The sequence below is a fragment of the Sorex araneus genome, chromosome 3 (genome assembly GCF_027595985.1).
Source record: "Sorex araneus isolate mSorAra2 chromosome 3, mSorAra2.pri, whole genome shotgun sequence".
Classification (NCBI taxonomy): domain Eukaryota; kingdom Metazoa; phylum Chordata; class Mammalia; order Eulipotyphla; family Soricidae; genus Sorex; species Sorex araneus.
In genome coordinates this window covers 8,452,157-8,479,075 of record NC_073304.1, presented here as the reverse complement: position 1 = coordinate 8,479,075, position 26,919 = coordinate 8,452,157, and the positions used below count along the sequence as shown (strand labels likewise).

The following is a 26,919-nucleotide window of genomic DNA, read 5'->3' as shown; positions in this document are numbered from 1 at the left end:
AGACTTCTGGAGAAAAGCTTAAATCCTCTGCTTCAGGTCTCACCTTAACCCCTGCAAAATTCTGGCCCCCTCACACCCCATAAATAAGACCCTTAGCTGCCTTCTCCAGCCCCTCTCCCTTCCCCTTGGGCTACCACTCTGCTTTTATTTTTATTTTTATATTTTTTGATTTTGGGGTCACACCCAGCGATGCTCAGGGGTTACTCCTGTCGGTGCTCAGGGGACCATGTGGGATGCCGGGAATTGAACCCGGTTGGCCGTGTGCAAGGCAAACACCCTACCCACTTGTGCTATTGCTCCAGTCCCACCACTCTTGCTTTTTATGGCACCTGACAGTCAACTTTGATGTGCCAGTTCCTTTGTTCATTTCCCGCATCTGAGTGAAGCCCACCTGATCTTTGACGTCCTGGCTTATTTCATTTAATATAATGGCTCCCAATCTCTCCTGTTGCCCTGAGTGGTGTAAATTCATATTTTTAATGGCAGAGTGGCATTCCAGGGAGTGTATAGAGTACAGTTGCTGCTGCTGCTATTTCCCGTCCCCCCAATTTTATTTTATGAAAAGCACCATGATTTACAGAGCTGCTCATAGTTGGGTTTTTGACACACAATATTTCATCATCGATTCTGCCACCAGTGTCAACTTCCCTCCACCAGTGTCCCTAGGTTCCCTCCCCTACTCTCAATCACCTCCCCCCTCTACCATCTTGACGGGCACCTTTTTAAATTTAAGTTTGAAATCTTATGATTTCAGTGTTGTTGACTACTGCTTTATTTAAATTATTTATTTGTTTATTTATTTATTTGTTTATTTAGGCTTTTTGGGTCAGACCCAGTGATGCTCAGGGTTGACTCCTGACTCAGTACTCGGGAATTAGTCCTGGTGGTACTTGTGGGACTATTGGGATACCAGGATAAAACCTGGGTCAGCCGTGTGCAAGGCAAACACTCTACATGCAGTCCTATCGTTCTGGCCCTGTGCTGCTGCTTAAAAAAAAATAGAAGCAGCTTGATCTATAGTACTGTTCAGGATAGGATTTCATGCATACAGTGTTCCAACCCTGCACCCTCCACCAGACCAGCCACTTCCCTCCTGAGACAGTCAGTATCTCAGGGTCCTTCCCCATCTCCTCTCCTCTCCCTGCCGTTTTGGTAAGCCCAGTTCTGTAGACCAATCCTCAGGTTCTGCTGTCTACAACCGTTTGTTATTCTCACACTACATTTCTTTAGGTTCCACATATGAAAAAGATCATTCTGTGTTGTCCCTCTCTTTCTGGCTGACTTCTTTCTGTGTGATACCCTCCAGTTCCATCCATGTAGCAGCAAGTTGCATGATTTCATCCTTTTGTATGGCTGAGTAGTATTCCACTGTGTCTGTGTATTCTAGCTCCTGTTCTTGGACCCTTGGGTTGTTTCCATACTTGGGCTAATGTTAATAGTGCTATAGCGAACATGGGAAAGTCAGTGTCTTTTCTGAATAGTTTTGTCCCCTTGGGGGTGCCCAGAAGCAGAATTATTGAGTCCTATGGAAGAGCAATGCTTAGTTTTTCTTTGCGATGTGTCAATACTGTGTTCCGAAGAGATTGAACCAGTTGACGTTCCCACCAGTAAGAGATGAAGGTTCTGTTCCCCCCATATCCCCAACACTGGTTGCTTCTGTTCTTTTTGAGATATGCCAGTCTCACTGGTGCTAGGTGATATCTCGTTGTTGCTTTGATTTGTATTTAATTAATGATAAGTGATGCAGAGTATTTTTTTTTGTATACCTATTGTCCATTTGTATGTCTTAAAGAAGTGTTTGCTCATCTCTTCTCCACAGCTTTTGGGCCTTTGTGAAAGATGCCAAGAAATAAATTAAGTTTTGCATATGGGGGCTGGAGAGATATTCCAGCAGGTAGGGCACTTGCCTTACACATGGGTTCAATCCCCAGTACACTTCATAGGGTACTCTGAGCCCTCAGGAGTGATCCGTGAGTGCAGGGCCAGAAATAAACTCTGAGCACTGCTGGCTGTGGCTCAAAGTTTTTTTAAAGTTAAATTTTTGTCTATATGTAATTTAGCACTGTCATCCCATTGTTCATCGATTTGCTCAAGCGGGCACCAGTAACGTCTCCATTGTGAGACTTGTTGTTACTGTTTTTGGCATATCGAATACACCACGGGGAGCTTGCCAGGCTCTACCGTGCGGGAGGGATACTCTCGGTAGCTTGCTGGGCTCTCCGAGAGGGGCAGAGGAATTGAACCCGGGTTGGCTGTGTGCAAGGCAAATGCCCTACCCGCTGTGCTATTGCTCCAGTCCATTTTTTTCCTTTTCCTCCCTTTTTGCATGCGGTAGTCCAGTTTTACTAGCATCATTTGTTGAGAGGCTTTCTTCTGCCTTTTGTATGTCTTTAATTCCTTTGTCATACATTGCATAGCTATATATATATGTATATATATGGATTTATTTATTAGCACTGTGTTCCATTTCATTAATCTGTGTATCTGTTTTAGTTCAGTGCCATACAGATATAATTGCTGTTGCTTTATAATAGAGCTTGAAGTCAGGGATCATGATGCCTAATACAGATTTTTGCTCTCCTGCAATATTTAATGAATATCTATTACTTAACTTATCTTCCTTTAATTTTAATTCCAGGTAACAAAAAAGGATTTTGGAAACTCCTCCTAAGCATTTGTATTACAAAGACATTACTGTTAAGATAAAGTTTGTATAAATTAGTATTTACTTTGATTTAAATGAAATCTATACATTTAAATGAAATCTGCAAGTTTTATCATCTTAAAGAATTAGTGAATATAATGTGAACTTATTTGACTACCAGTAAATACATATAGAATAATGTATGCTCATGTTATACTCAAGTGCTGATAATTCCGGCACAGATGTGTTTATTAGGTCACTGTCACTGTCATCCTGTTGCTCATTGATTTGTTCGAGTGGGCACCAGTAACATCTCTCATTATGAGACTTATTGTTACTGTTTTTGGCATATCTAATACGCCATGGGTAGCTTGCCAGGCTCTGCCGTGCGGGCGCGATACTCTCAGTAGCTTGCCAGGCTCTCCGAGAGGGGCGGAGGAATCGAACATGGGTCAGCCTCGTGAAAGGCGAATGCCCTATCCGTGTGCTATCGCTCTAGCCCCGTTTATTAGGTCATTAATAATAAACTAATCTTACAGACAGTGTTAGGAATATTTGATTTCACTGTATCATTGTCATCACTGTCATCCCATTGCTCATTGATTTGCTCGAGTGGGCACCAGTAATGTCTCCATTTTGAAACTCGTTATTACTGGTTTTGGCATATTGAATATGCCATGGGTAGCTTGCCAGGCTCTGCCGTGCGGACGAGATACTCTCTGTAGCTTGCTGGGCTCTCTGAGAGGGGTGGAGGAATCAAACTCGGGTTGGCCGCGTGCAAGGCAAACGCCCTATCCGCTGTGCTATCGCTTCAGCCCAGGAATATTTAATTTATAAAGGCAAAACTGTACCACATCGTATGAGATAGAAAACTGTCTCAGAAGCAGAACATACATTTGGCAACATACAGGGAGAAGTAGAAACTTTTGTTGGTGTTATTTGTTTTTGTTTTATGGCCTCTGGGGGGTGCTCAGGGCTTACTCCTGGCTCTGTGCTCAGCGATTACTCTTGACAGGCTCTGGGGTCCGTGTGGGGTTCCAGGAATTGAACCCTGGTTGGCCGTGTGCAAGGCAAATGCCTTACCTGCTGTACTATCGCCCCAGTTCCAGCAGCAGAGACTTCCCCGGGGAGACTCACAGGGAAGGGGACATTTTCCTCTACCCCTGTTCCTCCCAGCTTCCTTTAGGGTGACAAAGCAAATTAGCATGGGATGAATTAATAGGAGAAAGAAAACATTTAATTAGAGGTGTGTGGAGAACCTAGGTGGAAGCAGGTGCTAAAACAAATGCGGCCCAGCAAGAGTCTGGTTCTGACGGAACGACTGGGACAGAGGCCATAGGAGGGGAAGGAGGAAAGCAGAGAGGAAAGAAGGGCCACCGTGAGGACAGGATGGAACCCACGACCAAGACCGGATGCTGCGTAATGGGATGTTTGCCATGGGAGGTGGTCTCTTCCTCCCCTAGCAAGGCTGTTCTAGATTACTCTGGGTCACCCCCCCACTCTCAGTCTCCTGGTTCTCTGGTTTTCAAACATCAGTCCTGGGCCAGGGCCAGTCTGCTGGTGTGAAAAGGTTGGGAATCACTGTTTAGTTCAGGGAGCGCTAAGTTTCCTTGAAGTTACCAGCCTTCATTGTATTAGCTCCAAATAATCCGCTTGCCCAAGTGGCAAGTCCTTTTTTTCCCTATTGTTGTGGGGGGGGGGCAGTGGTCAGAGCCTTCTCCTAGTTCTGTGCTTGGGGGGGGGGGCTACTCCCAGTGGTATTGGGGACCAAACCCAAGTCTCCTGCATGCAAAGCTTGCGCTCAGCCCGTTGAGCAATCTCTCTGCCCGCCAAGGGAAACGTCTGAAGGCTTCTTCCTAACAACTTGGACAATCTTAGATAGGAGCATGTCAGGGATCCCCGTCCTTTGCAGTTTTTCTTTCTGGGCCACTCTGGGCAGTATTCAGGGTTTACTCCTGGCTCGGAGGGATCACGCATGACAGGGCTCCGGGGACCACATGGGGAGCTGGTAATTGAACCTGCATTGACTATATGCAAGGCAAATGCTATCCCTGCTGTACTGTCACTTCCGCCCTCCTTTATGACTTACAATTTAGCGGGTGGTTTTAAATAAAGGAACCACTCCCAGCAGCTGGTGTTTGGGGAGCAGGGCTAATCCTGGGAATGCGTGGCCTGAAGGGGCAGCCCTGACTGCTCCATGCTTGTCTCTGAAGTGTAAGGGGTCACATCATGAGGGTTGTGTTTCAGTGCTTGGGAGGCCCTGAGATGTCAGGGATCAAACCCGGGACATTGAGCATGTGAGGCATATGCTCTACTCACTGAGCTATCTTCCTGGCCCTAAAAATTCTTTTGCATATGAAATTTTCCCATGCCCTGAAAAAGCATTGTCACAACATTGACAGCTTTTAGAACCCCAAATGTGATTTAAAACCAACTAGTCTTTGTGTGGCTTTAACTATCAACTGCCAATGGGAACTCAGCAATGATGTATTCCAGGCTCCCCATGTTATCAGTTCTCTCTCTCTCTCTCTCTCTCTCTCTCTCTCTCTCTCTCTCTCTTTCTCTCTCGGTGTTTGTTATCAGACTCTTCAGAGGTTGTGTCTGAAATAGCAGTCCCAGAAATAGTTACTTCCTAAAAATATCTAGTTGTCTTCTAGAATACTGTCAATATGATTCTAAATAGATAATTGAGGGGCTGGAGATATAGTACAGTGGGTAGGGCACTTGCCTTGCATGTAGCTGACCTGGGTTCTATCCCAAGCTCCCCATATAGGTTTCTGAGTACTGCCAGGAGTGATCTCTGAGTGCAGAGCCAAGAGTGAGCCCTAAGCGCATCCCACTGTGACCCCCAAACCAAATCAAACCAAAGAGATATTTGAGCTTTAAACAGAATGTTATTTGATGCAGTGTAGACTGAGTGAGGGAGGGCACTCTGGTGGAGGGAGTGATGTTGGAACATTGTATGCATGAGATCTAATCATTAACAGTACTGTAAATTGTGGTGCCTAAAAAGGCAAAAATAAACAATAAATTTGGTGGTTTGAAATACATGGGGTTCCGAAAAAAAGTGATTTCAAGCATTTACAATGATTATTAAAATTAAACAAATTTAAAATTGTATGGATTTTATATCATTTTCGCAGGATTTGGGACAATTAAATATAGGATCTTTATTTAAAATCAGAATTGTAAGTAGAGACTAAACTGGTAATTTTCACTTTTTTTTTTTGCAAAAACTTAATATGCCATCTTAGTGAGTAAAAGGTACATGCCTCGTAGTCATGGATTCAGCAGGACTTCAAATGGGAAAAAACGACTGCAGACTAGTTCTTTAGCATTGCCCTCTCTGTTATTTTATTCCCCTTATTAGAAAATCTTCAGTGTGACATATATAGTAGTAGAAATCTATTTTCTATAGCACAGTATGTGCGGAATGGGTGTGTTAAACTCATACTCCAGTTGAAGTCATATTGCAATCCTATAGGTTCATCCCATTAGGAACAAATCTTGGGAACTTTGACTATCTGCAGCCCAGGAGACCAGGTTGGGGCTGGGATGAGTCTCTTAGGACCTGATCTTAATTCCAGATTTCTTTCTGTGACTGACCCCAGTGATTAGGAGATTCTTGGAAATCTCAGTCAGAAGGAAGGTGACACAGGGTTGGGAGATGATGGAATAATGTCTGGTACCTGCTTTCTGTTGAGAGGTTTTGAGCCTCATTTTGTTCTTTCCCCCTGTGACTATGGAAACGCCATCAGGTTGGTGGATACTGGGATAAATCCTGCAGCACAGTGACTCAGTTGAAAGAAGGTCTCAACCGCATTCTCTGCCTGATCCCCTACAATGTAATCAACCAGTCCGTATGGGAGTGTATAATGCCGGAGTGGTTGGAAGCCATCAGAACAGAAGTCCCAGATAATCAGTTAAAAGAATTCAGGGAAGTATTAAGGTGGGTAAGTAGTTAATGAAGTCGCTGCCATAATTATAATGTTACCACTCACTGAGTGTGTTACTGTGCTAAGCATTTTAAATGATTTCATGGAATCTTTAACAACCGTGAGAGAAATTCAAGAGAGAGAAATCCAAAGACCCAGGGTCCAGTGCCTCTTTTAAATCATATTAAGGTGACCTGAAATTGCTCAAGAATATTGACCTTGTATAATAAATAGAAGAACTATATTTATCTATTTTGTTTGCTTTCCTCCCCAAATATTTAGAGAAAGTGGGGTAAGTGTGATGGGGAAATGGTTTTAGATATGTGGGAAGAAGCTCGGATTTTCCCCTAAATTCAATTTTTCTGTTAAGCCGAATATGAGTTGGAACATGAGTGTAACTAACAACTATATGAATTACCTCTATTCTAATGACATAAACCCTTCCAGCAAGATGAAGGATGCTCATCACAGTTCGGATTGCATGTTATTTGAAAATGTTTGGTTGTCCAGAGTTAGGTGTAGGTGAGATACAGTTGGAAATGCAACAGTGGGCCCTGCTATAGACCCATGGGTCATTGATTCTTTTGTTCTGCTTTCCAGCAAAATGTTTGACATTGAGCTCTGTCCTCTCCCTTTTTCCATGGAAGAGATGTTTGGCTTTATTAGTTGTCGGTTCACAGGCTATCCTTCCTCTGTGCAGGAACAAGCTTTACTCTGGCTGCATGTAAGTAAACAACATGGTTGGTCATTATGGGCAGGAGCTGGTCTTGGAGCTTCAGATCCTGGGGCAGAGGGCAGGAGTCATGCCAAGAGTCCATATAGCTATATGCTTGTTGATTACCTGATGATCTGTAGACGCGTCACTCATATACATAGATAAATGTCCTGCGAGTGTTTATAGCCAGAGTTGTGGTTAATAAGACACAGATTTATGCAGTTTGTTAACTGAATTCCTAGCAGTTTGGGGTCCTTTATGTGTTTTATATCAATGGATACTAAAAATAATAATAGCTGTCTGGTGGGATTCTAATCTTTTGATATTAACTAGGTCCGTGAGTTGAAAAGGTTGCGAGCTATTGATTTAGGAAGTCATTTATGTCATTCCCTCCATCTAGAATGACTCGCTTTTCTGTCCCTGGTATGAATTTCAACTTCTCCTCCTTTAAAGTTCAGCTCAAAAAGGTTCATCTCTGAAGTTTGCTGCAACTTCACAGCCTCTGCCTCCTGTCAGAATTCATTATTTCTTTATCCAGTGTTCACCCAGGCCCTCTCTGACGATTCCATTTCTGTGTAATATTATAGTTTATTCCCTCCCCCATTATAGATACCTGCATACAGGGCCCAGATCTTTTTCACTTTGGAATTGACAGTTCTCTTGCTCCCCTTTTAGCAGGTGACATATGCTTTATATTTAGTGACTGTTCAATGCAAGTTTATTAGGGTTGGGGATATGAACCATGGGCAGAGTGCAAGCGCCACATGTGTGAGACCCTGGATTCAATATCTAGCATCCTACTCCTCCACCCCTATCCTCACCAACACATACACACACAAACCCACAACTTCATTAAATTAGTTTGAATACTTGATAGAAAGTTGGGGCAGTATTAACAAAGAAGGTGAATCCACACTTAGATGAATTATGGGTCAGCTCCATTCCTGTGTCAAAGAGGGTGTGATTGCAAAAGCTTGTTGGCAAGTTGGCAAGTTTTTGGATTTCAAACTAAGGAACAGCATTTTCATAAGTGGCAAAGAGTTCAAGGGGTTATTTTAAAATAATCACTTGGGGAGGGTCCCGAATTTTAACTTTTTTTCTTTAGATGTTAGTAAGAGCATTTCTCATTTGAGGCTAGGCCATTCTTAGAAGTTGTGATGTTCTTCACCCTTCATTAGTTGCATCATATGTAGAAGGTATAAACCTCTGTGCCCCACTCTAGCTGGGATAACTGAGAGTTTTGTGGGTCAATGTGGATGTGGCTTTGGTTTGAAGAGGGGGCTGTGACCAAAGGCAGTTTTAAACCACTAGTATCTCCATTTCGCCAGGGGTGAGAAGTGAGTGGAGTTGACTCTTTAGTTAATTAATTTGGGAAACAGAGTTCTGGTTGCCAGATACTCTGTTATGCACTGGGGTGAAAATGGAATAAGACATGAAACTTTATTCTTCACGTTTTCAGGGATCTCACAGAGGGAGGTGTTTTATAAAATGATCAAGTAAAATAAAGTGTGCTAATAAAGGTATGTTTGGAGGGGTCAGAGAGACAGAACAGCAGGTAGGGGCACTTGCCCTGTTACATAGCCAGCCTGGTTTCAGTCGCTGGCATTCCAGAGGGTCCCCTGAGCATAGCCAGTAGTATTCCTGGAGCATAGAGCCAGGAGTAAGCCCTGAGTAAAATTGAGTATGTCCAAGTCCCCCCACACCCTCAAATATGTTCCAAGTACCGAGACATCAGAGAAGGGCAGGTTAATGTGGTCTGAAGTAGGAGGCATCTTCATCACAGATAAGATAGCTTGATTCTGTCTCCAGGACAGCAGAGTGAGCAAGGGAGAGGAGGGTCTGACAGGGCCTGCAGGGGGCTGCAGGGGCCGGAGGAAGATTGCACCCAGACTTTACTGTCCAGGCGTGATGGACAAGGCCACCAGCGAGGGGCAGTGCAGTGTCAAGGACACTTACAAATTTGAAGAAGAACCTGGCGACGTAAATGGATGGGGGAAGTGGAAAGAGGGAAGGTTCAGCGACAGCTTTGACCCTCTTGGCCCGAGAACAATTGTCAGGTCGAATGTCCTTACGTTCACGTATTCACACCAGAAAACATGGTCTGTCATTTTTCTAACTTTTGAAATTTATATCTGAGGGGGGATATATGCCTATTTTTTCCCCCTCCAGGTCTTATCGGAGTTGGACATCATGGTTCCACTTCAACTGCTAATAAGTATGTTTTCTGATGGAGTTAATTCTGTCAAAGAGCTGGCGAATCAGCGGAAATCCAGAGTCAGTGAGCTGGCAGGGAATATGTCTACGCGAAGGGTAATTATCCATCAAGACTTTGAAAAACACTTGTCATTTGCACGGGGCCCAGAAGTGGCAGCACCAGACTCAATTTCCATGAAACTTCTTTTTTCATTCCATCTCACTCCTTTTATCGCCTTAAAATAATAGAATGCATTTAACTGAGACATATTTCATTGAGACTGTATTTTAAAAGTTACTGAATTTTATTTTTCTTTGAACTTGTTCATTTTCCTTTGAATTTTTCCCCCTCTTTTGGCCTTGATAAAAGGAAAAAGTAGCTCTCAGAACATTATTCTGATGACTACGTTTTGGTCTCCTAGAGAATAAGAATTCTTTTCCAGCTGCTGGGGAGATAAACTGTTCCCTCTGGGGTGAGTGTCTGGATGTAGTTCCTTACGCGTGCGTTCTGGGAAGATGAGATTAGTGGGGAGTGACTAGAGTGCAACTGCCCGTCTGAGCCAGCTCAGTTCCTTGTATTCACCGTATAGAGGTTTATGAGTGAGAGAGGTCACTACTCTCTGGCCCAGATGGTCAGGAACTGTGGGAAATCTTTGATGATTCGTTGAAGCAGACCTGATGGATTTCCTGATGAAACAGGCCCAGACCATGATCAGTTGGGGTGAGGTTGACTTAGACCACATGGTTGGCAGGGGCTGTTCTGAACTCTTTCTTTGTCAAGCACAGCCACAGATTTTCCCCCATCGTAGGCCCCCTTGTCCGTTCTACCCAGGATCTAGAGATCAGAAAATAGATCATAATCAGAGTTATCATTTGTAGTCAGTATTTTGGGAAAGTTACTTCTTTTCTCACCTATGGGAGCTCACTGCCAAACTTACAAACATTTCTTTTATAATCTTTAATACTTGATTAATTCCTATGTCCCTGCATGCATTGCAGTAGGTTCACAATTAATGCTCAGGCATAATTGTGTAGGAGTCTGGGGGAAGACTTCTTATCCCATTTGGCGTGAATCTGAGATTCAGAAAGTGAAGTGGCATTCTATAGACAACACTATCAGTATCCAGAATGTTCTGATTCTTTGTATGGGTTTCTCTTCTCTTAAAATAGGGTGTTCAAGGAACTTTCTCAAGACTAGAAAGATCTCTGTAACACTGTAGCACTTTGCTCGGCACCAGTAACATCTCCATTGTGAGACTTGTTATTGTTTTTTGTCATATAGAATAACCAAGAATAGCTTGCCAGGCTTTGCCGTGATGGTGGGATATTCTCCGTAGCTTGCTGGGCTCTCCAAGAGGGGCGGAGGAATCAAACCTGGGTTGGTCACGTGCAAGGCAAACTCCCTACCTGCTGTGCTATCGCTCCAGAAATATCTTTAAGAGGAAAAAAAAAACCCAGAACCATGTTCAAGTATGCCAGTCAGGGTCTTGCTGCAGAATTGATTCCAAGTAGCTCAGGTGAAGAATTTCTTGGAGACTCTCCCTGTAGAGTCTTAGGAAGGCCCAGGATGGGGAATAAGTGTTGGTGAGACACAAAGACTGAAAGAACAAAGAAAAGAGTTCCTGGTGACTGTCAGGAGCTGAAAGTTTAAGGAAGGGTTGAATAGAGGAGTGGTAGAGTGGTGGAGCTACTGCTGAAGATGAAGTTATACAGCAGGCAAGGGGTGGGGAAAAGCAAACCCTTCTCTCCCCACCCCCACCCCCAGCCAAACACACTCCACCAGCTTCAGACTTTCTGCTGATGCCTCGTATCTGCCGAAACAAATTAGAGGCTACTCAGCAAAGCTTTCAGGAGAGACATGGAGGCTTGATGGCCATCATGCAGGGCAGAGGTGGGCAATGCAGGGACCGACAGGGAGAATAGCCAGCACAAGAGTTTTGACTCCCACCCTTGTCTCAAAATAACCATAACACTGTTATGTTAGCTGGTCATGTCCATCAGAGATTCCGCACGGTGACTCTGAAACTCTGCTCACAATATTTTTTCCTTGTGTGAATTCTCATTTTTCAGGTAATGGTTTTCCTTTAGATCGAGACAATTACGTTTAATTGGATGGGATGGAAAAGATAGTGGCAAATATAGCTGCCATCGTTTCTTCCCCTGACTGATGCTTTATTCCCCTGACCATTAGTCAGAAAGTTTAGATGATGTTATTTCTTATTTTTATACTCTGAGAAGATTCATAGTATTGGGAGGTTTAAATGCTAATGGCCAAGAAAGTCTACGAAAATAGCTCCTCCCGCCCCAGCTACTGTCGTCAACCACTCGGGCTTGTGCAGACCCCTTATGTGCTCTCCTGTTCTTTCTTGCAGGCTAGTGTTGCTTCCGACCCGGGCCGGCGAGTTCAACACAACATGTTGAGTCCATTTCATAGCCCTTTCCAGAGTCCATTCCGGAGCCCTATGCGCAGCCCCTTTCGAAGTCCTTTCAAGAATTTTGGCCACGCAGGAGGAAGGACTATTGACTTTGATTGCGAAGATGATGAAATGAATCTCAATTGTTTCATCCTCATGTTTGACCTTCTCCTGAAGCAGGTAGCTGCACCATGAGCGTCCTTTAGTTCAGAGGTGAAGAATGAGTGAAAGCGCCGTGTAGCGATTCGTTCTGTCGTGTTGGTCATCTTCACGCTGAATGAACGATGCAGCATCACCCAAGAAGTTTGGCGAGCTCCTCTGGGGATTTCCTAAAAACACTTGGAAAGATTTGTGTATGAACATCTGCAGTGGTGTTGACATGTGAGAAGACATGAATTTCAGCAACACCCTAGTATCGTTAGAATTGAGTCTTGCACAAATTTGGTAAACAAACTGGGTAATGGTATTGTTGGGATGAGCACAGTAAAACGCTATACAGATATACAGATGAATGGGTGTGAATATATTTTATAAATTGTTTTTATTATTTTTTTTGGAGCCTCATCCAGCAGTGCTTAGGAGCCCTTCTGATGGTGTTTGGAAGGCCATATGGTGCCAAGGATTGAACACAAATGCCCTGCACATTAAGCATGCACTGTTGAACTATCTCTCTGGCCCCTGATAAATAGCTTTTTTTTTGTGTGTGTGGCTGTACCAGGGATTGAATTTAGGGCCTCACACATGCAAAGCAAATTTTGTACCCCAGCCCTATAAGCTTATTTTTGAAGATAATCTAATAGCCTAAAAGGTTTTGCTCAGGAGAACGTTTTTTCTTAAGTCTCTGTTTTGAAATCAGTTCAGAATTGTAGATTCTGCAATTGTTTTAGAAATAATACGGAAATTTTCAAATGCTCCTCCCCCAATTTCTCCAGATAGTCAGATATACTGCATTTATTTCTTTTTCTTTCCCTTAACCTGTATGGATATGTATGGATCATCAGATTTATTATTTGTTTTTGGTCCGCACTCGGTGGTGCTCAGGACTTAACTTCTGACGCTGTGCTCAGGGATTATAGACTTTAAAAATGAATTGTTTGAGAATAAATTGTAAATATAATGTTCTTTTATCCCGAAACCCTAAGAATCTGTTTTCTAAAAATAAGGGTAATTTAGTACATAACCAGAGAACAGTCACCAAGATCAGAAAATTAATATTGTTACACTATTACCTATTAGTTAATTTACAGAAATGATTCACTAAAATTGAAATCATCACCATATAATTTTTATAGCAAAATAAGATCTTTTGGGAGTAAGGGAAAGAGTTCCAAGAGCTAGTGCACATTGGAGGCCCGGGTTCAATTCCTGACACCACCTGATGCCCTGAGCACCACTGGGAGCACTTCCAGTCTATGCTGGGGATATCCCTTCAGCACTACAGGGTGTGGCCCCAGTCTCTCCTGAATGGCACTCCTGGCAGTGCTTGAGAACCATCAAAGCTAAATCTAGTTACCTTGCAGGGACCCTGTGCCACGGGGGCTTGAACTGAGAGCCTTGAATATCCACAAAATGTATCCTACAACTGGAACCAACTCCAGCCCAAGAACAATTTTTTTTAAGGATGCGATTCATCTTCCCTCATTGCAATTATTTGCCCTTAATCTAGGGCAAATTGTCATCTGCCTTAATCTAGAACAGATCTTCATCTTTTATACTCTTGACTCCTTTCCTAAGTTATTTTATAGAATCTTCCTCAATTTGAGTTGGCCTGATGTTTTCTTAGATGTTGATTTAATCACGCCTTCTTCTTTCTTTTTCTTTCTTTTCTTTTTTCTTTTTTTGTTTTTGGGTCACACCTGGAAATGCACAGGGTTACTTCTGGCTCTGCACTCAGGAATTACCTCTGGCGGTGCTTGGGGGACCATATAGGATGCTGGGAATCGAACCCGGGTTGGCTGCGTACAAGGCAAACGCCCTGCGCCCTGCCCGCTGTGCTATTGCTCCAGCCCCCTGATAATCACGCCTTCTTAGCTTAACTTTCGATGCTTGTCCTTTTACGTCTCAGCCTATGGGAAGCACATGACTCACTCAGGTGCCATGACTAACGGCAATAACTTTAAAGGTGACTTCTTCTGGATTTCTCTATGAAAAGCTGCTCCTTCCCCTGTGTAATAAATGAGTAACTTGTAGGGAGAGGGATGGAGATGATAAGATTTCCTGTTTTGTGTCAGACTTGCACCTGCTAGTTTTGGCATCTGTGGATGAATCAGGGCTGAATTTATTCTGTGTCTTCCTTTCTTGTTCATCATATGATTACGATGGTTACCAAAGGATAATTTCCTAAATCCATCATTTCTTTTGATCCATTAGCTTTTCTTTCCTCTCTGACCTATTGATAAACATTGCTATCTAGCTGCCTATACTTGCCTGGACCCCTATGTTCTCATTTTGTTCTGAGGGTTCAAATCTGTTACTGTGACCATTTCCCTGCTCCCTGTCCCCTACTTGGTTATGGAGCCCTTCAGGCTGACGCCTTTGCTCCTTTGACACATTTCTGTCATTTTCTCAGACACTTTCTTAATTCCGGGAGTGACAAAGGCATTCCTGGCTCACTCTATATTGTCCTAATCCTCCACCCTGGAATCTCCAAGGGGCCCTTGGAAATTTTTAGTGGATAGTGGCATTTAGAAACCAAGATCTGGAGAATAGGGCAAGTGCCACATTTTAATTAGGTAATAGTTCATAAATTAAATATGATTCTCAAAACCAGTGATGCTCAGGGCCTTGGAACTGTACCCAAAGATTTTTATTTTATTCAAAAATTTGTTATTAGTGAATCACCGTGAGGTACAGTTACAAACTTATGAACTTTCGTGTTTGCATTTCAGTCATACAGTGATCGTTTACCCATCCCTCCACCAGTGCCCATTCTCCTCCACCAATGTTCCCAGTATCCCTCCCACCACCCCACCCCCTCCCCCACCGCCCCACCCTGCCTTTGTGGGTGTTATCTCTCCTTTACCCAAAGATCTTTAGACCAACCAACTGGCCTGGCCTGTGAATTGTTGCTTGGACCAGCAGTGCTCAGGACCAGCCTTGGCCTTGCTGGGGTAGGACACATGAAGAGGCAGGACAGGATTTGGGGCCTCAAATGTGGGGGACCTGTGGTCCAGCCTTAGCGCCATCTGTCTGGCTCTTTTCCCCTCAATGTGTCAAAGTTCAACATGTGATACATTTTAAATGTCCACCATGGCTTAAAAAATGATCCCCTTTATAATATGTTGTGCAGAACTCATGAAACGCAGTGCATATTCTTGATCGATGTCTCTAGCATTTAAAAATAGCCTATGACTGTCCATGAGTGAATTTATCCACTCATCGGACCAGCGGAATATTGGACAAAAGGACCAAACTCCCTCTTTTTCTTTTCTTTTTTTTTTTCTCTTTTCGGTGTCTTTCAGATGGAGTTACAAGATGATGGGATCACAATGGGGTTAGAGCACAGCTTGTCGAAGGACATCATCTCCATTATAAACAATGTCTTCCAGGCCCCCTGGGGGGGCTCCCACACCTGCCAGAAGGAGGAAAAGGCGACGGAGTGTAACTTATGTCAGTCTAGCATCCTCTGCTATCAGCTCGCCTGTGAACTCCTGGAGCGACTAGCTCCCAAAGAGGAAAGCCGGCTGGTGGTAAGTGCTGGGAGCAGAGGGCTGGGTCTGATGGTAATAAGGATGCCAGTAGCTGGTCTAATGGCATCTCTCTCCACTCTTCTCTCGGCTTCCCGCTGGGGGATGTCCTTAATGGGGTTAGAGGATGATCTTTGGTCCTGCTGCCCATCAGGCTTCCAGAAAGGGAGAGAAGATGGTGCTGTACGGGGAAGATTTCTCTACAATGCTTGTAGACATGCGTTCACTCAGTCTTCACATACACAAAGCGTTACAACTGTCTTTTTTTCCCCTTTTTAAAAAACAAATTGGTACTTTTGAAAGACTTATTGTTGTAAAGTTGCACAGGTTAGATCACAATGAGCACTGTGGGATATTAATGCTGAGGAGGTTGGTTGGAAGGGAAGCTGAGGAGTCCTCGGAAAAATCAGTGGGTAGAAACCCGTTGGCTTTATCAGCCGCAGTCAAGTCTTCACGAATTCCCAGGTTCTGTTTCCTATGGGTGAAATAGGGCAGTCCCTACCCATACTCCAAAATTACGGCACCACATTTGGTAGAGTTCAAAGTAGGAGGCAACAAATCTTAGAAGGAAAATATACATTATTTTTTAAAGACACATACTGGAGTGATAGCACAGCGGGTAGGGTGTTTGCCTTGCATGAGGCCGACCCAAGTTCGATTCTTCCGTCCCTGTCAGAGAGTTCGGCAAGCTACTGAGAATATCCCGCCTGCATGGCAGAGCCTGGCAAGCTACCCATGGCGTATTCGATATGCCAAAACCAGTAACAATAAGTCTCACAATGGAGACATTACTGGTGCCTGCTTGAGCAAATTGATGAACAATGGGATGACAGTGCTACAGTGCTACCTATATAAAAAGCATACAAGACTCAATCTTTAACAACATGTTAGTGATCTCTTATAGAAGGGCTTAGTGGTCCCTTGGTGAAATACAGCAATCTTCACACTCTTTCCTCTAAAGATACTTCTTTTGTAGCATTTTCAGTGATTTTTCATAACAAACAATAGAAAATATATTATTTTGGTTCTGCTTTGGGGAGGGATTGGGGATCAGGATGGAAACACCTAAAATATGGTGGTGGGAAGGTGTAATGGTGGTGGGATTGGTGTTTGAACATTAAATGTAATCAAATGTTGTAAACTACTATATAGCACTGTTGCACTGTCATCCCATTGTTCATCGATTTGCTCGAGCGGGCACCAGCAATGTCTCATTGTGAGACTTGTTGTTACTGTTTTTGGCATATTGAATACGCCACGGAGAGCTTGCCAGGCTCTGCCGTGCGGGTGGGATACTCTCGGTAGCTTGCCGGGCTCTCTGAGAGGGACAGAGGAATAAAACCTAGGTCGGCTGCATGCAAGGCAAATGCCCTACCCGCTGTGCTATTGCTAAACTACTATATAAAATTTAAAAATTAAAAAAAAAAGAAAATAGGGCAGTCCCAACTTGGAGGCCACACGTGGGATCCTCCATCCTTCCCGTGCCCTTTCCTTCTCAGCTCATTTCCCATCTCAGACACACCTAGCATGGCGGTAGCCTGATTCCATGTCAGACACACCTAGCATGGCGGTAGCCTGATTCCATGGTAAGTCGATGAAGTGCAATCAACGAATCAGTGTTCATCACGGGTTCTTCTTTCCCCGAAGACCTGCCTGGGATGGAAAGGAACTGGTTGGATCTTTCCTTAAGGGCCGGCCTGTCGGAAAGTCTTTCCCTGTTTTCTGTCACCCCTTTCACGTCACTGAATTCTCTAGTCCTGCCTGGCCAAAGCCCCGTCTGCCCGTGATCTGCCCTTTTCAGTTGGCCGTGGGGTGCTTATTCCAGAGCAGCCAAGATGTGAAGCAGAAATGAAAATCAAGCGTTTCAGGGCCAAGTCAGGAAGGTGCTGAAATACATAAAACGCCCTTTGGCAGAGTGACCGGGGCGGCCAGGACGACAAGTGGCCTGGATTGCAGAAGTTGGTGGGGGGACAGGGGAGCCAAGACTGATGGTCCCAGAAGGACGCGCGATCCCTCCTGCCTGGTGCTGTGCGGGTTCCCTCCAGGCTGGAGCTGGGTCTCCCGTGTGGCCGCAGAGGTGGAAGGTGGAGGCATGAGGGAGGAACTTGCCAGGTTTAGGCAGGAGGGCCCTGGCCTTTGGGGCCGATCCAGGTGGCTCCCTGGGGGCTCACTCTGTGGGATTTTATGAGACTTAGTTTATAGTTCTATTCTGCTTCATTTTTTAAATTGCAAGTTGATTTTTTTCATGACTACTCCATGTCCCTGCTTTGGGCTCTCGGTGCCTGTCAGGGACCACTGGCCACCGCTGAGATGCTGGTCTTCAGAGGGTCCAAAGGATCCGTCCAAAGGATCAGTCCGAAGGGTCCTGGTGCCTGCTGACTCGGACTTCAAGAGATGCTGCTGCTGGAGGCTGTGGGGTGCCCCTCACAGGGTGCTCTGCTGTCTAACACGTGCCCCGACAGCTGGTACTTGGCTCTTCCCTGAGTGGTGCCTGAGCCTGGGGTGTGTATAAGGTCACTGCTCCTCCCGTGGGCTTGGGGTGGTGACTGCCGGGGTGCACCCAGGGGACTCCCCTAGGATCCTGGCCACATGCTCGGGCAAGGCTGATGGGCAAACAGTGCCTGCTTGGGGCCCCCTGGCTTCCCCGCCTCTGCCCTCTCTCAGGGGGTCCCCTGCATGGGTTTTGCTTTCCTTCACACCCGAGACAGCCTCACTGTGCTCATTTTTAAGGTTTTCCCAGCAGCAGCTGGAGATCCAGCCGGCCCAGGGGAAGAGGTGAAAGTCGGGGGTTTCCGTTGTCACCCCCAGCTCACCTTTGTCTTGTCTTGTAGGAATCTTAGCCGAGGGAGCCGGCGGACAGGTGGTGCCAAGCCCTGTTTCAGCTCGTCTCTCGGTTTTATCCACCCAGCTAATTCTTGAGGAAATGTTTGCAGATCAGAACATGAGTGTGAAGGGAAGGTCATTGGCAAGAGGCAGTTTAGAGAGAAGAAAGAGAACAGCTGGAGCTAGAGTGTATCTGGAAGCTGCGGTCTGGCTCTCCCCTCTCTGCAGCTGGTCGCACTGGCCCCCGTGTTGGCGTGGAGGATGACGAGCCTCCGGGTGCTTGGGCACCAGATCTGGACGCGGTCATTTAGCAAAACGGAAATGCTGTTCCCTAGAAACCCCCCGCCCCACCCTCCCCCTGCTCTTGTGAGTCTGGTAGCGGCCGGCACCTTGTGTAAGTGGAGTCATAGACCATTTTCACCTTCTCGACTGGTTTATTTCACTGAGCCCAGTGTCCTAAAGATTCCACCTTCCAGTCTGCCCTTTTCCAAGGATGAGAAATATTCCATTGTAGGGACACCAGTTTCTCTGTCCATGTATCGATGGTTACAAGTTCTTGCTGCTAAAACCTTGACTTGGCAGGAGAGCCACTCTTTTTTTTGGGTCACACCCGGCACTGCACAGGGGTTACTCCTGGCTCTGCACTCAGGAATTAACCTTGGCGGTGCTCAGGGGACCCTATGGGATGCTGGGAATCGAACCCGGGTTGGCCACGTGCAAGGCAAACGCCCTCCCCTCTGTGCTATTTCTCCAGCCCCTCGAGCCACTCTTTCTTTGCATCCTCGCATATTTCTGTGAACCCTTCTCATGCTCTGCTAGTTAAGTACTGTGAGAGCAGGGTGTGCTTGCACTGGAATCCCTCGGGACTGGGTCACTACCCACACTGATTAAAATGGAGCTGGGAAAATGCGTTCGGGGAGGTTGGGCAGTAGTTCAGGGGTTTTCCTGTATTTATCTTAGGGGATCGAGCATGCCCGAGTAACAGCCCGTGCAGATTTCCTTTAACTGCTGTGGACAGAAGGGCCAGTGTCTGGGGAGACGGGTGCCTTGGCCCCACGGGGCTGGGTGCAGCAGGGTGGACTGGCGGCCCCTGGCTGATCTTGGCTGCACTGAGCCCGGCTCCTCACGTGGCCGCCTGTCGTGTTTGTTTCAGGAGCCCACAGACAGCCTCGAGGATAGCCTCCTCTCTTCCAGGCCAGAGTTCCTCATCGGCCCCGAAGGCGAGGAGGAGGAGAACCCCGCAACTAAGTCTGGGGAAAACCCAGGCAACCGCACTGAGCCCATGGAACATGCTGGTAGGTGAAATCTGGAGGGGTGGGTTGAGGGGCTATGGATGTAGGGGTTGCTGGTATCCCCCTACCCCCCACCATGGGTGCTGACTTCCTGTTCGGAACTCTGGTTCTGACCACGGGGACAAGCCTTTGCAAATCCAAGAGTGGACAAATGGCTTCCTGCAGACCCGTGCACGCAAACTGTTTCCCGCAGGTCAGGGAAGCAGCCCGTGCGGGTTGTGCTTGGTGTAGATTCCGATCACTGTGCTGGGATCTCTCTGTAGCCCACGCTCAGAGGTGGGATCTCTCAGCTCTGGGCTGGGAGAAAGGATTTTGCCGTGGGATTTTCTTTTCTTTCCTTTTTCTTTTCCTTTTTTGCTTTTTGGGTCACACCCGGTGATGCACAGGGGTTCCTCCTGGCTCTGCACTCAGGAATTACCCCTGGCGGTGCTCAGGGGACCATAGGGGGTGCTGGGAATTGAACCTGGGTCGGCTGCGTGCAAGGCAAACACCCTACCTGCTGTGCTATCACTCCAGCACCCCCGCTGTGGAATTTTCTTCAAGATTCTGGAGACTGGTGGGAGTGGCAGGTCCCTTGCTGGCCTTGGGTCACGAGAGGGCTGAGGAAGCCGCATGTGGATAATTCAACGGCCTTCCCCGGGTCCTGGAGCTGTTGTGATTCATTCGTGACCAGGCCTGTGTTGTTCCTCCTCCCTGGGCTGGAATGGGGCATCGGGATAGTCGGAGGAGTTGAAATATAAACACAGTGAATGGGCCGTTATTTCCTTTACCCAATTCTTGGAATATCTGGCGGGCGGGCCTGGGAATTAGAACTCCAGAGAGCGCACACTGTAGTTCGTAGCAGAGTTGAGAGGAGGACACGGGTTTCCAGTTTACTAATTACTCACTGAGGCCAGGCCCAGGGCTGTGTGCCTGTCGCTTTAATGCCTCAGAGGCAGGAGTTTTGCTGACGGGGCACTCAGAGCCTGTGCTCCTACAGGCAGATCAATACTGTCAGCCTCAGCACACATCAGTGAGCTGAGCCCTTCATTTATATTTTATTGGAACATAGTCCAAATAAAGCAATTTAAAAATGACTCTTTTCCGCCCCAATTGTTATAAGCGTGCCCCTGTTTGACCACTCACCCTCTTCCCCGTCCTCCCCGCCGCTTCAAGCTGTGCTCTGGCCCGTCGGCCTGCTCTTGCTCTCTGCCGTCTCACCGGCTGTGGTTGAAACAGGCTTGGCCTGTGAAGCTCACGTTCCCCTTTGAGCTCATTATCTCGTTATCTTGCTTGCCTCCTTGCCTGCTCTCCTGGCTTGTGTTCCCTCTTAAACGCATATTCCGTCCCCTTCTCCTCCCCCACCCATTTCCCACTGCGCATCTTTCTAAGGAAAATCTGTTCACTAAAAGCTACCTTGCTTCACAAAGACAAAACGGTATTTTCAGAGACCCGCCCTGCCCCCGTCCCTTACCTTTCTTCTTCCAGGGTAAGTTTGGCTGGCTTCTGCTCAGAGCCTGGAGCCTGTGTGGCCCCGTGGGCCTCGGGGGGGCCATGGTCTCTGAGCCTGTGTCACTGCCAATGCCAAGGCGAGCTCTGTCCACGAGCCTGGTTAGGGTTCGGTTGGGCTTAGGGTTAGCGACAACCCTTCCATTGGCCCTACTTTCTCTCTCAGCACTTTGTGGCCTATTTCCTACAGAAGTCGGATATGTCCTGCCCTAAAAAACACTTTTTTTCAAGCTTCAATCCTTCTGTCCCTGATCCTAAGAATTGTCCCAACTTGTGATTGTGGAACGTGTTTGAGACTCTTGCCACCAAAAGATGAAACCACTAGTGGTTGTTCTAGTTTGAAGGGGTTCGTTCAACTTGTTCACCACACCCCTTTTTTTGTGAGGCCATGTCATAAATCCTTTCCTGAGTGGTAATACAGCTCGTCCCCTTCTCTTGGGAACCTCCTGACCTCCCTTTCAGGTCTGAACCCCACCCACCTCCCCAATGCCAGGACCCCCACCCCGCCCCCAGCCTCAGAACCAGCAGATCACAGGTGTATCGGGCGGGACTCTGACCACTTCACAGAGCCTGAGACACCTGCATCTTCTAGAAAACAGACTCCTTAGCCATGTGTCCACACCACAGACTCAACAACACTGAAGACATGACATCGAAGTGGCAACCGTTGGAACTTTGTGATGTGCCTGTCAAGTTGACAGACAGGGATAGAGTGGGGGTTGGGGTTGGGGGGGGGATCTGGGAACACTGGTGGAGGGAAGTTGACACTGGTGGTGGGATTGGTGTTGAAATATTATATGCTTAAAAGTCAACTATCAACAACTTTGTAAATCACAGTTCTTTAATAAAAATAAATCGACTAGTTAAAGGGACTTCCTCAAATCAGGGTACGTGTGAATAACCTGGAGAGCAAATGCAAACACCAGACCCTATCTCTGAAAAGAGTTTGGATCTAAGTTTTTCCCTCTGGGGCAGCTCAAGAGCATCGGGATTGTGAACAGGATTGAGAAGAAAGAGTTGGGCTAACGTTTGCCTTATTGTTCTTTTTTCACAGCAATAAAGAATGATACTGAAAGGAAGTTTTGCTACCAACAGCTTCCAGTCACTTTAAGACTAATATATACCATTTTCCAGGTGTGTTTTCTGAAATATTCAAATTGTCAATTTAGAAGCGTTTTAGTCTCTTTCTGATGACTTGATAACCATGTCGTTCTTTGTATAGGAAATGGCTAAATTTGAAGAGCCAGACATTCTTTTTAATATGCTCAATTGTCTGAAGATTCTCTGTCTCCATGGAGAGTGTTTATACATTGCTAGAAAAGATCATCCTCAATTTTTAGCCTATATTCAGGATCATATGTTAATTGCAAGGTACGTATCCCTATGGATTTATATTTATTTTTGTTTATGACTTGATGTTTGCTGTAAAAATGGAATTAGAATAAAAGAGACCGATTCATCTGGGTTATAGCTCTCAGGATCACTGTATCACTGTACCACTGTCATTCCATTGCTCATCGATTTGTTTGAGCAGGCACCAGTAATGTCTCCATTGTGAGATTTGTTGTTACTGTTTTTGGCATATCAAATATGCCATGGGTAGCTTGCCAGGCTCTGCTGTGTTGGCGGGATACTCTCGGTAGCTTGCTGGGCTCTCTGAGAGGGCTGTGGAATCGAACCTTGGGTCAGCTGCATGCAAGGCATATGCCCTACCTGCTGTGCTATTAATTATTTATTCTATCTAATTTTTTTTTGATTTTTGGGTCACACCTGGCACTGCACAGGGGTTACTCCTGGCTCATGCACTCAGGAATTACTCCTGGCGGGGCTCGGGGGACCATATGGGATGCTGGGAATCTAACCCGGGTCGGCCGCGTGCAAGGCAAACACCCTACCCGCTGTGCTATTGCTCCAGCCCCTCTTCTATCTAAATTTTTAATATCACTATGAGGGATAGCAATTTCCTTTGCTAGATATTGTAGCTACAGAGGAGGTAAAATCAGGTTTCTTTCTTTTGCTGTCCAGAAGTTCAATGGCTTAAGAAGAGACTATGCCCCAGGAAACTTCAGTAGGCACCAAGTTATTTACCTGCAATAACTGGCTCACTCCATTTCTTACAGGGATTTGAACTGTCAATAAACTGTCATTTAACAATATCTCCATCTATTGTCAGATAAGGCATTTGCTAAAGGCTGCCGGGATGTTCAAGAAAAAGATAAAATAATGCCTGGGATTTTCAGACAGTGTTTCCCCCCCAAATTATTTTAACTCTTATGTAGTCTTCGGAAAGTGAATCATCAAAGCATCATTCTCCTTTTGTATGTGAGAGAATGAGGTCGCAGAGAGAAGAGAGGACTGTTTGAAGTTAGCTTAGTGTCAGCCAAATGGAGGCCCTCTCTCACTTAACTGATTTTGATTTTTTAAAAATTCCTTTAACAGATGTTACTGAGGTCTAGTCGAAAGTATTATTCTAGTTACTTGGGGGAATTTGCAGTTTAGTATGAAAGGGGGTGAGTGCTATATCTACGGAAGGTGACAATGTAATTCATTATTTAAATTTGTCCATGATTGAGAGTGAAGGAGAGCTAATTTTCACACTAATCTCAAGACAGTTCAGTTCAAAGTGGACTAAGAGTTCGGATAAACTAAGATGCAGAGTTCCCAAGGACATGGAGGAACCCCTCTGGTCCCTGGGAGTGATGACTTTTCTGTACAGTTCAGAGGCGGGAAATCACTTCTGGATGGTGAGCCAAGGACTCTCGCACCTATTCCATTGGAATGGATGTTGTGGTGATAGAGTCTTTGTGATCCTTTTCCCACAGGATGGGTACACTGAGGAGGCCACTTTTGTTGGGAAAGAAAACACCACCAGAGATGTACTTGGGCCAAATGGATTATTTGGCCTTTGGACTACATAAGCCCAGTCTTGTCCCCGGTGTGCCATTTAGATACCAAAGCCATAATAGACAAGGAAGGGACATGGAGAAAGGGACAATTTTTCTTTTCATACAAGGCCAACTTAGAGAATTGGGAATGCTCCCAAGAGTGGTCAAACCCAAGGCTCTAGGTCCCTGGGATGGGATTCTAGAGGCATTATGTATAGATTGCTGCCTTGGACCGGGTTGAAGTTCCTCAAGGGTGCAGATGTGTTTTTTAAATTAATTTTTAAAAATTTTTATAAGGTTGTGCACAGTAATTTATTAAATACAATATTCTAACACCAAAACCACCACCATCGTACCTTACCACCACTATTATTTCGAATTTTCCTGCCACCACCCAAGCCTGCCCCAAAGGCAGATCCTAGATCATTTATTTTATATTGTTTGTTAAGAGTAATCGACTAAAATGATACAAAAAGGTTTCCTTAGAGGAAAGTGTATGAAGATTGTTATATCTCTCCACAAGACCCTCTTTACTGGAACCCTGTGTTTTGATGAGTCTGGGGTTTCTTCTGCCATAGAAAAAGTGGATGGTGTTGGTTGATAGCCCTGCCAGGCTATGTTCTGCTTTCATAGAACAAAGGTTACATTCTGGTAGAATAAAAAGAGAAGTCAAAACCCTCAAGTTAAAAATCACTTATGCTCCATCATCTGGACCAATATGGATTTTAAAAACAGACATCATTCATTTATATAACTGAGTTTATAATATTTATAGTCAATAGTATTTATAGTCAAATATTTATAGTTAAAGTAATGCCAAGTGGTATTTACATGAGTCACTTCTTAAAGGAAACGCTCCTAGAGCAGAGCACAGGCAGCTTTTTTTGGGGGGTCCCTGTCATGTGGATGAGCACCATTCCATCGTAGTGCCCACCCAGCTCCTGTGGATCACACTTCTGGACTGTGAGGAGTGGCTTTACCCTAGAGAGGCTGGCATGCCTGTAACTGCTCTGCTTCTTGATCCCGCAGCCTGTGGAGAGTCGTCAAATCTGAGTTCTCCCAGCTGTCTTCGTTGGCCGTCCCTCTCCTTCTCCATGCTCTATCCCTTCCTCATGGTGCTGACATCTTCTGGACAATCATCAACGGCAATTTCAACAGCAAAGACTGGAAGATGAGGTTTGAAGCAGGTACCTCTGTCTTCGCTTAAAATGTTCTATTGGGGTTACGAGGTAGACCAGATGTCCAGTAATGACATCTATTCTGGACCTTCTTTCTCCCTCACCATTTTTTATTTTCCCTTGGAGGTGGGAGGGCCTCCAAAGATGTCATGAAGTGCTTAAGGAACCCTAGGGATGGTTCATTGTGAAGACCTAAAGATGCTGTGCTGATTAGGCCTTTGGCACTGGGGACCACCAGGACCACAACCAGGAGTTCTCAGGGGCCTCCAGATCTCCACCCAGGATGCTCTTTTTTTTAAAGTACCATTTCCTGCTTGATAATGTTCCTGTGTTTCTACCGGGCACAGCCGCACACTGAAACTCTTCTGTGCTCCTCAAGCAGGCTGTTCCTCCTGGATTTTCCTCAGAGTCTCCCCTTCTGCCTCCTGCTCAGTTGTCTGTTATTTGCACCCTTGTTTTTGCTCCACTGGGTCCTGGTTTAAGTGTCAGTCACCTGCTAAGTCTGATAGGCTTCTGACATCAGAGTAAGCAGGGATATGGGCCAAGAATGCAGACATTGGGACCCCATTCTTGACCTATGGCCTCAGAGTCTTCTGAGGGGAGGCCAAGAATCTCTCTCTTGATCAAGGAGGCATCAGGGACGAGTCTGGAACAGGGAAGGTCTCACTCGCTAGTGCCGAGAAGAGCGAGACTCAGAGGAGCATGGTGAGTCCGCTCAGCCCTGTCTGCCTTCTTCGCTGTCACTCCAGCTGCTAATGACCATTCTCGGGAGGCAGCTCCCTGCCGTCATGTGCTTTCTCAGAATAATTCTGCATATTTTAGTGTCCCAAAAATTTGGCAGAGAAATGGGAATCTGATTAGGTGAGTTAAGGGTTACTGCCAGGAAATGTTCAGCTCATGAAAATCGGGTCACCTCTAGGAGTTCTGGCTTTTTATTTTTGTGGTGGGGGTATAGAGGCCTCCTGAGTAGTGCTCAGGAGTCCCCCCTCTCAGGCCCTGCAGTGCTGGGCATTACCTGGACTACCCTAGCAATGCTTGGGGGCTCCGGGGATTCACCTTGCAGTGCTTGTGGGCCTCCAGGGCTCCCGTCAGTGGTGCTTGGGGGACCATGTGGTGCCAGGGATCAAACTTGGGTAGGCCACATGCAAGGCAAGTGCCTCAGCCCCTGTACGACCTCTCCAGTCTCAAGTTATTGCTTTTTCAAAAATGCCCCGTGGATGCCCAGGCTTGTTGTTTACGTAATAACACACGGTGTAGTAGGGAATTAGATTACCCTTCACACAAAGCTTCACAGGGTGGGCAACATTTTACAGCCATTTAAATACAAATAAAGCAAACAAATATTTAACTCTACCCTTCCACTCCAACTTAAGGATTAGATTGCTCGCAGACTGATCTGAATCACAGCTCGGGGGATGTTGCTTTTCCAAGGACTGTGGATGGGTTTGCAGTGCCAGAGAAAGAAGCTCAGACTCCTGTTGACACTTGGAGCCTCTCAGAGCCTGGCTCCCCTCTTCTCTCTGCTCTCACCCTCCCATTACTTCTTCTCACCTGAGGCTGGCCATCCTGTACTCTCCAAGTATTCTTTGTGTCACCTCTGTTCGCACGTCCTTCAGATGCTACCGTTGAATTTTACTTTCTCTCTCTTCCCTTGATGGAAAATTCT

General features: G+C 45.8%; 1 protein-coding gene across 15 annotated transcripts in view; it reads left to right on the top strand.

The window, feature by feature from the left end:
- Positions 1–26,919, top strand: part of UNC79 (unc-79 homolog, NALCN channel complex subunit) — a 295,942-nt gene that overhangs the window by 148,282 nt on the left and 120,741 nt on the right. For all 15 annotated transcript variants that reach the window (XM_055133643.1, XM_055133648.1, XM_055133638.1 and 12 more), the window contains 9 exons: positions 6,403–6,593; positions 7,180–7,303; positions 9,464–9,604; positions 11,860–12,081; positions 15,363–15,590; positions 19,564–19,705; positions 22,245–22,324; positions 22,413–22,561; positions 25,105–25,262. In XM_055133643.1, coding sequence (XP_054989618.1) covers positions 6,403–6,593; positions 7,180–7,303; positions 9,464–9,604; positions 11,860–12,081; positions 15,363–15,590; positions 19,564–19,705; positions 22,245–22,324; positions 22,413–22,561; positions 25,105–25,262 — 1,435 coding nt within the window. The remainder of the gene's footprint in view (positions 1–6,402; positions 6,594–7,179; positions 7,304–9,463; positions 9,605–11,859; positions 12,082–15,362; positions 15,591–19,563; positions 19,706–22,244; positions 22,325–22,412; positions 22,562–25,104; positions 25,263–26,919) is intronic.